Source organism: Sphaeramia orbicularis, chromosome 5, assembly GCF_902148855.1.
Source record: "Sphaeramia orbicularis chromosome 5, fSphaOr1.1, whole genome shotgun sequence".
Lineage (NCBI taxonomy): Eukaryota > Metazoa > Chordata > Actinopteri > Kurtiformes > Apogonidae > Sphaeramia > Sphaeramia orbicularis.
Genome location: NC_043961.1, coordinates 52,280,254 through 52,292,628, shown reverse-complemented (window position 1 = coordinate 52,292,628; position 12,375 = coordinate 52,280,254). Strand labels below are relative to the sequence as shown.

The following is a 12,375-nucleotide window of genomic DNA, read 5'->3' as shown; positions in this document are numbered from 1 at the left end:
CTCTCACTGGAAAACAACAGTAGTAGTAGATTAGCTTCTGAGGAAGCATGGGATCATGGTAGACCGCCATTGCCAATGGAAATCTATCTGATGTAACCATAACCATGTTTACGGATACAGTAATTAAAGTTCTGCTCATATTACGTTAAGTGTATATTTACATGATTTCATTTCATTAAAATACAATAGGTGCAAGTCATCATAAGCCTTATTTACATGAGACTAGTTTAACTTCTGGACCTTTGGTGACTTGGAAATTAACCCTCACATTTCCGTCATGCAGCAAAATCACACAGAGTTAGTTACTGGTTCTGTTTTTGCTGATATTATCCCCCTTTTCTGAAGTCAAAGCTAGGTTCACCACTTACAGAACACTGCTAGATAGAAAATGTCATTTATCATCTTTTCAGATGTCACTCTTCTGAGGGATTCAAGTCTGCTATTTTGATGAGTATTCTTGGTATATCTCAACATGAGCCTGCTGAATTTACACCTAAAATACTTTTAAAACATTTTTACTGACACCAGTGCAGGCCCCATAGACACGAACAAGCAAATACACAGAAAAAATGTGTGGAAGAAAAAAAACTGTTGCAAATCCCATCAAATCAATGTCGATTTGTATGGGACTGATATTATCACAGGACGTCTGTGTTTGCTGAAAAAGGGTTGGTAATTTCCAGTGGAGTTTTTACTTTTGAAATTATAGACATAAAAAAATCATATGGAATTAAGATCATGACAACTGCTATAAATATTAAAATTTACCATAGATCCACAGATAACACTAGTCCTGTGTCAATAAGGCTTTGACTTTAACAATAGTAAAGGAGATATTACACTATCAACAAGAAATCAAATAAAATCGACTGCTACATTGAATAAAATAACATTATTGGAAAAAAGAATCAGTCCACAAGACAGCAAAATATTTAACAGAGCCCATTCAGCATACAGCCTGGATATTTTAGTGCAGTCATTTTACCTGTTATTATATATTGCAGAACTAATGCATTCTTAATAACCTTCAAGGATATTTTAATAATGATTTCAATAGAGGTGGGAACTGTGGTCATTGTGTTGATTCTGTAACTCTGACCAGGATTATAAACCTAAACACAGACACTGGAATGTCTGGATGAACACATGAACAAGAACTAGGTTAAACAAAAATTACAGCACCATCAAAATAACCTGAAACTAATGTGAATAATCAGCACAGTCATACATCATCTCTTTTCACATAAAAGCAATTGACGACTAGGATATAATACAAAGAAAGAACCATCTGTATTTACTTTATGAGCTTTCATACTCCCATGAGCTGGAGTCTGACTCACAGTCTTGGATACATTAAACTTTAAACCATATTGCTAAACATATTACAGTAATATTAAACAGATCATGTGTGGGGAAGAGCAAGTGACTTTGTGTAATGTACGAAGGTATAAAGATAGGAGCACAAGTAAACAAAGGATTTCACTTAAAGATTGATTAAAGTTATGGCATGAATATTTAAAAAAAAAACATAAAATACATACATGTCCTCAGTTATGTCTGTACATTGCAGCCAAAATAAATACAAATGAATGTTTTATTGTTTATTTCAAGGCTAGTATTAAGTTAAAGAAACAGAAATGAAAGGCCAAGAAATGCTGGTATTGGACCTTCATTTAAAACCATTATTTAATCATTGCATGTTTTTCTAGGGATTTAAGGATACTGAAATAAATTTAGTAACTGCAGATGGCAGACACAGTGTCTCTGCAGGCATGTACAGTAGCATTTTTTTCCTCTGAAATAAGAAAAGAAACATGGCTCTTTAGATTCTTTTCAGTGAAACAGAATTCATGGGGCCTTTATGTCAGTTCAGTGCTTAACCAAAACCTGGCTTGTGCTAAGGCGAACAGTTCTGTATTTATGTTGACACCAAGCAGAGACCCGTCTTGGCTTCTCTACAAACTATTTCACCTTGGACTCAGCATAAAAAGAAGTAACAGATGACAAAGGATTACTTAAAATACATTACCAGCACTTTAAAATCCTCTTAAAAACTAAAACAGAAAAGGCCTTGTAAAAAAAAGCCTTTTGTGTTAACAGATCTTACCTGCTACTTTCAGCATGCTCTGAGAAGTGTGGGTGATGGGGGACGTGACTCCCACAGGAGGATTCCTGCCCTTTTTGAAGCTTCCTGGCTGGCCCAGACTTTGAGGCTTCTTCAGTTCTCCTTTACTTCCTGAATCTTCACTGAGGCTTGGAGGCTTCTTTCGCCACTTGCTTGGGGCCTCTGTCTTAAGACTTCCTGTGTCATAGCTGCAGCTGAGCTTTTGGCTGGCTTTACCATCCTCACTGTACCAGGACAGTCCACTTTCCACCAGAGAGCGCTTCTCTGCATCTGTGCGGAGCTGAGGAGAGGAAGCGAAGAGGCACACTGTGGGTAACCATCAGGCATGGTCTGCGTTATCTATGGAAATGACTGCACCCTGTTCTCTGTAATCTTTGTTTCATCATAAGGCACATTCCAGAGTTTGGATGGGACAGATTTACTGATACGACCCGAGAAGATTAAAAAAAAGCCAAAGTAGTAGACAAAAGATGGAAAAACTGTTTTGTTCAACACTTTCCATAAAAAATTTCATGACAATAGAGGAAAGCACATGCTTGTATTTCTGAATGTGCTACTTTATAGAGGGGCGTGAGGCATCATAAAAAAACTATGATGTGGTGCATTCAGGAGATAAAACTGGGGACAAAATTGGGCATGCCGGTTTTTGGCACACGACTGTATATTAATATGGTAGAGCGACAGATGGCTTATTGAGCAGTGCTCATTTTCCCCTCCTCTCAGAGTGTAAGTAAGCCTCATTCCTACAAAAAAAGAAGGATTCAAAACATTTTACTGTGAAACTGTGGGCACCTAACCCACTTAATAACTGTAAAGTAAATCAGTGTCAATAGCAAACTTTTTTGTGCCTTTTAAAATGAAGGTGAAAATACAAAAAAATTGAATAAAACAAGTATATACACATGTACAACTAAATACAGATTAGATGTTATTCTATGTACACGGCTTCCGTGGTAAAGATTTACAGCAGTGTCACAGATGTGTGCTCTCCTTTGTTTTATTTAAATGTTAGTGGTGAGAGTTGTGGAGTCTTTTTGGGGCCTTTGTCAAAACAGAGCACTCATATTTACACATCATACAGAGTAAATCACAGAGTGAGGCACTGAAAATGAGGCACTGAGAATGACACGAAAGCATCACTTGCCCTCTTCAGCACTGTTTTTACTAAGACAAACAGGATAATGCAAAGCCAGACTTTACCACATGCTGTATTACAGACTGTTAGGTACAACATTTTGGCTCACCATAGCAGAGGAGTTACGTCTGGATCCCAGGGGTGTGCTAGGGAGGGAGTTGAGAGAAGAGCTAGCGTTGAACTCCTCTGAACTGAGATTCTCTGACCCTTCGCCATCACCATCGCTGAGCCCACTGCTGATGGAGCTGCTCTCATCCCAACTGAAACAAAACAAAAGGAAAAGTCAGTAAAAGTGTGCTCTTATTAAAAGTAAATGACCACCATGTATAAGAACAGTGAATAAAGGATGGAGGGTGAAAGCTGGTCGCCATCTGTTTGCAGTAAGCTGTCTCTGGAGATGACCACATGCTCAAACAAGCAGGTAATTCAAACAGGGCTACAGCTGCTTTGATTCAGCTCGTACAGCCCAGCTCCAGGCCATATGGTGGCCGACGCGTCAACACTGGACGTATGAGTAAAAGAAAGTTCATCTCCATTCATTAGTATGCACCACCTTCATCTTGTCATACATATAAAAGTTTTAATAACCTCCACATGTAGTCTTTCTGGGATAAGTAAAACACTTTGTCTTAACGTCCTAAGACCCAGCTATGGGTTTTCTGTCCACATTTATGGACAAGAGTTTCACAACTTTATACCAAAAAGAAAAAGAAAAGAAAAGAAAACTGTCCACCACAAAGGATATTCCGTAAAAAAATTTAAAAACTACATCTGAAAAAACTGTTGCATCATGATGTTTCCAATATAGGTACTTATTTAATAAAAAACAAAAAAAGCTTGTACTTTGCTGACATTTCCTGGGTTTTAGGAGGTTAAAGGTTTAATGTGCAATATTTTGTGACATCTAGTGGCCAAGTCACAGAAACCACTGCTTTACCCACTGTCTTATGGTGTTTGCTAAAAAGTTAAAGGTCTTATTAAGAGTCAATGCTTGTTTTGTCCAAGAGGATATTAAGTCTGGTCCGCACTCATAAGTAGCAGGTCAATGTAATGTGCTTAAATAATAACTTACTAATAAAACTGGAGGCTACTTGTCATATAATGTAAAATAAAAAGAAGCTATTCTAGAAACACAAGGTAACAAAAACAGTCAAGCTCATTTTCACATCATCATACACTAATTTCAGCAGTTTCCATTGCTTCAGTTAGATCCTAATAAATCCCCTTAAATCTTACACACTGGGCCTTTAAGAAAAAAAAACTTTTATAATAGCTACTTAGTTTAGTGGTTGAAAAAACATACCAGGATTATGGTGCCAGAGGTTTCATTTATTCATTTTGACAAAGCCAGAATCCGCAACAACTCTAGATCATCAAAATAAAAAGTGTTTTCTACTCAGTACCATGTGTCTGCACATCATTTTTCAATGATGCACTGCATTATTAAATTATGATCAAACGTTTATTTCTGTGGTAGGGATCTGTTTATATTAGATTTGCCTCTTATACATGTTTTACGTATAACTCAATCAGTATTATCCATAATTCCAATAAAGAAATGCAACTTTTAGCAAACCACGACAACTTATTTTGCAAAATTAATAACATGAATGATGATTCTGGACAGTTAATTTTAAGCAGTACCAATAGATTCCTAATCCACTAAATTACTGTGACATCTTATTCAGCAACTTTTAACCACGGACCATGACCCCAGTCTATGCTGTAGCTTCAAGGGAAACTTTACAGGATATGCTGATAAATCATGCTGAATAAAAAGGATGGCGACTGACAGCTCAGGGTTTACTGAGAAGTTTGGTATGCAATAAGTAAGCAGGATGAGAAGTCAGAGTGACAGACTCCCAAACCCTCGCTGACCCTTCCCTCCACCCCATAATCAAGTCCTGCATCATCCTGAAACACGTGCTGCCAGCCCAATGCCTCGTGTGAATATAACAAGAACTGGCAGGATTTGGACATACGTTTATAAGTGAATATATTCAAGATTCACATCATTACATGGAGTTCAATGAGAGATGGAGCCTCTAAGTCAACCGAAACATCACAGGAGGATAAAACAATTCAGGCTTTGAGAAGAGAAAGACAAACATTTTTATGAGCAGTGGTGAAGAGCACTAATGTCTCTTAAATTCAAGAGTCACATCTCCAGAGAGCTAAATGCAAGGCCAGCTCAGATTTGTGTAATTACGTTCCCCATCATTACTACTGGCAACCACAGGTGGTAATCAAGTTTAAGCTGGCGCACCAAAAATATGGCACAGCGGAAAAGGTAAATTAATAAGACACTTTAAAGCTGAGTCACTGCTTGAGCTGAATCAGTTCTTTTCCCTTTTCTTTTGCTTTCCGCACTGAACTGAAACAGCTCTTTGTGGGTCTGCAGTCTGCAATTAGCAAAGGCATGGAACATGGAATTGCATAGAAAAATACAGGGAGACAAAAATGGCCCGTACACATTCAGAATTGGATTTAATCACACGGCTATACCCGAGATGTAGCTGCAGTTGTAAAACAAAGCATGCATCTACCCTGACACTTGGTGCATGCTGGTTGTGGGAATTTTCTTGATAAAAATCTTGAGTTTTCCTGAAGATTTACGATGAGAATGCTGCATCAGACAACAGACAAGCAAAACCTGAAACCCATTTTGATGGAAGAATGTGAAAATGTTTCCAAATTCCAGACACAGCAAAAAAATAATTTTCAGATTTACATTAGGCCCAGATGTTCACATGAGTACAGTATGTTTGAACAATACCACCACTGTCAGCAGCGACAGAGAGGACATGAATAACCCCTCAGGGATGTCAGTCCAAGAAGAGGCAGGAGGGCCTGTGGGTTGTTGATATTACCAAGCCAAGCTGTCCACTCTCAGAGGTGAAATCCAGACTGGGAGAGGGTGGGAGTAGGTCCGTAAAGTGCATACTTTCATGCATAGGGTGGCAATTAAGTTTTTTGTTTTCGGTGGCACAGCTCCAACAACTCTGATTTGTGTGTCTATGGTATTTCTTGAGTTAAGGTTGCTACTGTGAGAATGTTTTGGGATGGTTGTTGGGGAGGAATGGGTGGAGATGATGGACCTGGATCTAAATGCACCACACGTTTAACAAAAAAAAAAAAAAGACTCACATATAGGGGTGTGTATTGGCAATTCTAGGATCACGATATAATATATCATGATACTGTTAAAAAGGCAATTTCTTGTTGTTCCTTTTTTTTTAAATGATTATTTCCTCGAAGAATTGAATTACATCATAAACATGCACAAATACTAAACACATTTTTATATGATCACAACAAGATCTAATGCTATATCACAAAATGTTCCCGTGTTAAAATGTAAATTATGTTTTACAGACATTACAGTTTAACATCCTGTTCAAATGTTTATATTCTATTAGGAGTGTGTACTGGCAAGAATATGGCGATACGATACAAATCACAATACTAGGATAACAATACGATATATCACGATATATCATGATTCTGCTAAAAAGGCAATTTCTTGTTTGTTTCTTTTTTTTTTTTTTTAATTATTATTTCCTTGAAAAATTGAATTACACCAGAAATCTTCACAAATACTAAACACATTTTTATTTGATCCCAACAGGATCTAATGCTATATCACAAAATTTTCCCGTGTTCAAACTGAAATAATGTTTTACAGGCGTTACAGTTTAAGATCCTGTTAAAATAATTTCTTTCTTTTTTTTGTATTGTACTTTTGGAGATGCACAATGAAGATAAATAAAAAAAATGATCAAAAAAAAAAAGATCCTGTTCAAATGTTGATATTCTATTAGTTCATAATTAACATCAAAACATTATTTTTGTGCAATCCCAACAAAGAAACTAACATTATTTAATAAAAGAGTTAAATAATAATAAATAAAATATAAACAAAAAAGAAAAACTAAAACACTAAAATGAACCTCCACAATATCTGCATCTGAATAAATACCTAAAAATATCGATGCAGTATTTTTTAATGTCGATACAGTATTGTGAAATGTATATTGCAGAACCGATATTTTCTAACACCCCTACTCACATATAGAGAACTCACAATGGAGTGTGCAAAAATATGGGACATACTGTAGAGACCTAACATGAGAATCAGATCACACAAATACTCACTGATCATAAGTAAAATACTTTTTTTTTTTTTTTTTTTTTAATAAGACATAAAACCAGATCAAATAGCATTCTTGCTGTTCTTTTCTGACACTGTCTATTTTTGCATAAAGCCAGTGAAGGCTCCTGGGAGTGCATGCCTTTGGCTGAGTAAGTCGTGAAGACATCCTCTATATTTTAGAGATACTTGTGGTAGTAACACCGCAGTGTCCTCTAAGAATACAATGCAATTCCACAGATGTTATCATGTCAAACCAACATCTGCAAACGCTCTCACACATTCATTCCCACATAATTTAACCATATCACGTGTCATTTATATGTAAAATGCAGATCCAACAATAACAGCAGAATCTGATCTATTCAAATATAAAACATAACCCATTCAGATAAAAAAAAAAAAAAAAAAGAATTAAGGAGAGAAAGGCTTTAGATAGAGTCAATAAGATAAAACTTTGGATTTTGGTATTAAAGTAGCCTCTTTTTTGTCTAAATGAATACAGTAGTGGAGTATTCTCATTACCTTGGTGTAAAAAGTAAAGTCCTCCTTGCGCGTGCCGCCGGCTGTAACGGTGGAACCTTCCCGATTAAAACGCGTCCGCTCATTTGCACCGTTCGACAGTTTCCGTTTCACCGTCTGTACATCAGGATATTCACCTCCTCCATAAGAAAAGACCCTTTACCCATTCAGTCAGCACAGTGGTGTGGCTCTGCCGCTGCACAAGCAGCACAGCGACACCCCCCCCGACCAGAAAACAGAAGGATGACGAGCCCACAACAGACCGGAGACCCCGAGTGTTCCGATGATGGCCGAAGACCAGCCGAAGAGCGGCCGAAGAGAAGCCGAGGAGCACCCGAACAATGCGAGGGGCTCCAGCATTGCGCACAGTCCATGCTTTTAACCAGGTTGGATAACCACTACCAGATTAGTCTGTAATATTTTAATCAATAAATATTCCTGATAGCCTTGTGCATAAATTAATATCTGTAGTTATCCATTCATTCATTCATTCATTCAAGCATTATTAAGGACACAGAAAGTAGGTCCATAGGATAAGATAAACTTGGAGTATTAAAGTTTATATGGCCCAAACCAGTGTTTTTTTGTTTGTTTTTTTTTTGGGGGGGGGTACTGCAAAAGTCCTATTCCAAAGGTGTCGAACATGCCGCCTGGGGGCCAAATCCAGCCCGCCAAAGGGTCCAGTCTGGCCCCTGGGATGGGATGAATTTGTGAAATGTAAAAACTACACTGAAGATATTAATCATTTTAGTGCAGGTTCCACATACAGACCAATTTAATCTCAAGTGGGTCGGATCAGTAAAATACTATCATAATAACCTATAAAATACTCACAACTCCAAATTTTTCTCTTTGTAAATGTAAACGTTTTCATGTCATTTTACTGTATTTACACTAAAACAAACTAACGTTTCACAAATACACGAATAACCTCAACAAATATGAACATTTTGAAATGCCTGAAGTGTAATTTAAACATTATTCTGCCTGTTATTAAATATTTTGTATGTCTGTTGATCCCCTGTGATCTGTACGTTTTAATTTACATCTTTAAATGATAAACTGAGACATAATACTGTTAAAATTGCACTTAGTTTTCTTAAGAATTTTCAGTTTGTTCATGTTATTCACATTGTTTTAAAGGATAGTTGGCAGATGTAAACATTTTCGTTGCATAATTTTACTTTTTTCGCTCTAAAACATAGAGGAAAGTTTGAAGTTGACATTATTTATATATTATTATGTTATTATTTTACTGGTTCAGCCCACTGCAGATTAAATTTGGCTTAATGCGGCCCCTGAACCAAAATGAGTTTGACACCCCTGTCCTATTCCAACATTAACTTTGTTGATTTAGTAAAGTTATAAAGACCACCTGTATATCTCAGTCGCTGTATAAAGATACAATGTGAATATATGGGAAGTATGTACAGCAGTAAACATAAAAGTTTCAGGGAAAAAACAGCTTCTATAAACCAAAGAGGTAATATTCAGTGTGACCTCACTTTGACCTTAACATGTCCAGACAATATAAGATTTTTATGCCAGGTCTCATTCAACACATGTCAGATGTTTCTAACTGTCTGTGCTGCTTCTTGTCATGGGGTCAGGGGTCACACTAAATAGCAACTCTTACATTTAGAAGCAAATTAGTTTTGTTTTTTTTTGTTTGTGTGTGTGTGTCTTTTAACCCATAAGGACCCAGTGTGACTGAATTTATCTCTCTATTTAACTTTTCCCACGTGATTTCTCAGCATTTATTAGAATACTATCCTGTGCATTTTGCATTTTTTCCAGTGAAAATCATCTATATTCCTATGTTTAATTCACTGATCATGCAGATGTTCATAAAAGCTCTGAGTAAAGTCAAAGGTTATTGTATCAAAACAGAAAAAAATGAAGAAAAACTTTTTCAATAAAATATAGCATTAACTGGAAATAAACCCAGTGTGTCCATCCACTGTCATTTATCAGACTCCATGGGTTTTACTGGTGAATCAATGCCGTAGAAGATGACAGGGTTTCCATGGTAACTACAGAGCCTCTGAACATCCAAATGGGTCATATCTGATGACCATGAAAATATGACAAACTGCATTTTACACCAATTATTGACATGGATTGACAGGATTAGTGGATCAACAGGTATTAAACATTATAGATTAATAGATGCTTTTGGTCGCCAGTGGCTGTTCGGGTCTTTATGGGTTAAGGCTGTGCACCACACTAACTGGTGGTACAAACTGCCCAAAAGTTATAATTTGTGTTTTGTTTGTGGTTTAATAATGCTGTGGTACAAGAATAAGAACAGACTGACGGTACTGGTCTGTATAGTCTGAGTGCCCGTCTATAAAATACAGTATTACCAAGGTGGCCATACATCCACCCACCTCTAAATACCACGTATCTAATAAAATCAGACTGGATTAGCATTATTACTTTTCACGTCAGTCTTTCCATTTTTAAGTCATTGCCTGGGCTTTAAAATGACCTCTAACAGGACACAGAATTTTAACAACCCACACAAAATTCAATTTAGACTTCAGCAGAGGATTACTATAATAAGTATCCCTAAAAATAATGTATTCTATCTTCATGCAACCTTGTAAAGCTTGAGTGGAAAAAATGCAGTCCAAGGTAAGGCCTGAATCACTGAGTGCAACCACAAATCCGCAGATGAGACAAGGACCTCCAGTGAGGCATGAGTAGCCTTGGAAAACCTCCTCCGTCTCTCATTAGCAGTGGAACAGTCTCACAGTGATGATCTCACCAGATCTCAGCCCTCTACATAAACCACTCCTGGAGGTCGAGGCTCTGTGGACCGCTGAGTCCCACCCTGGCCACCTCAGACCCAGTTGGACTAATTTAGTGTAGTTAAGAACTTTGTTGACGTTGTAGGAAACTAACTTTGGTTTGACCGCCACAGAAAAATACAAGATAGAAGAAAAGCTGATGATACAAAAGAAGTGACAAGAGCCACAACACAAAATACAGGCTGCACGGATTGGAAAATTCTCAGCAAATACTGATGGTTAAAGTGACTTTGGCCAAACACTGATGCTGATAGTGAGGATACTTGCTGTCTTCATCATGCTTAAAGTCAGATTATCATTAAATGAACACAAATTCTATCATACAAATGGGTGTTTCTGTGGAACTGGTCCTAAAAACAGGACATGGGGGCAAAAAATTCAAACCAGATGTAGACTAATGTTATGAAGCAATTTTGGAAGCACTTTGGGTCTATTTTAAAAACAAAATACTTATTGAGATAAAAGAAGAAACTATGTTTCAGATAAAACACATTTTTATATTATTTTACATTATATTTAATACAAAAATCTGTATGTAACACGGTAAAAAGGACAAAAAAACGCGCTACTACTTTTACTACAAAAATGACCGCTGTTGCAAAATCATTTGCGATTTATATGCGTTTAACTGGGCAGGTACTGCATGTAACACAAGTGGACAGGATGGGTTACATACAAAACCTGGAATGAATGGAATTCATGAAAAACCCGCATGTCTGGATTACAAAAACCACTAGGCTCAACACATTAAAACAGTGTCTTTATTTATAGTGGTATATAACACCATTTCAAGCAATGCGTTCTAGATAAAATGCACTGACACCTAGGTAGATTTATTTTCGTCCTATTTTTGGGCCCAATATTTTATTAAAAATTCATTAATTTTGGGATGGCTCAGAGCAAGAGAATAATTTTTTGCATTTATCTGAGGTCATCATTAGGTACATCCTGGGGGGAATATTTCTAAATTTCCCTTTTATTACTGGGTCTATAAAGCTGGCAAAGAGTCAGGTACCAAAATGAACCCAGTTTCATAGAAGCATCCAAATACATTAAACATCAACTACTGCCTGACAGTTAACAAGAGGAATGCTGACCAATCCATTGAGGCTAAAATTATGACGAAGTGAGTGGTAAAAGTCACATTTGTGTCAAAATATATTGACAAATGATCTATGTGGTTAAACAGTGTAAACCCATTTCCATTTCACGAGGACTGTTTCAAAATCAAAGATGCAGGAAATGAACTGGAGGCGAATCCACATTAAGATTTTCAACAGACCTCAAGGACCCTGTTGATGTATTCATTGTTACAGTTCTCTCTTTTTCCACATTAGACCACATTTCGTAACATAAAAACAAGATCTGCTCAAATGGAATCCAAGATGAGTGGTGTGCGGTTTTTACTTTTTTGCTCAAATAACACTGTTTTTCTGTCAGCATGTACAAGACACAGGCGTTTTGTAACGGCATGTGATGTTGGTTTGATAAAAACACTGTTGTGTCTGCCTGCCTCTTCATACCACACTGCTGATCTTCATCTGGAGGAGATACTTCTCTGCCTGTTGCTTTTTTTTTTTTTTTTTTTTTAAATTTTGCTAACAATAACCACTTTGTTTACCTGTTGGTC

At 36.9% G+C, this 12,375-nt stretch overlaps 1 protein-coding gene across 4 annotated transcripts in view; it reads right to left on the bottom strand.

Moving 5' to 3' along the window:
• The window catches only part of nav1b (neuron navigator 1b), a 103,214-nt gene that overhangs the window by 29,950 nt on the left and 60,889 nt on the right, over positions 1-12,375 (bottom strand). For all 4 annotated transcript variants that reach the window (XM_030134081.1, XM_030134082.1, XM_030134083.1 and 1 more), the window contains 2 exons: positions 3,370-3,520; positions 2,108-2,405 (listed from right to left, as the gene is read on the bottom strand). In XM_030134081.1, the coding sequence (XP_029989941.1) occupies positions 2,108-2,405; positions 3,370-3,520 (449 nt within the window). The remainder of the gene's footprint in view (positions 1-2,107; positions 2,406-3,369; positions 3,521-12,375) is intronic.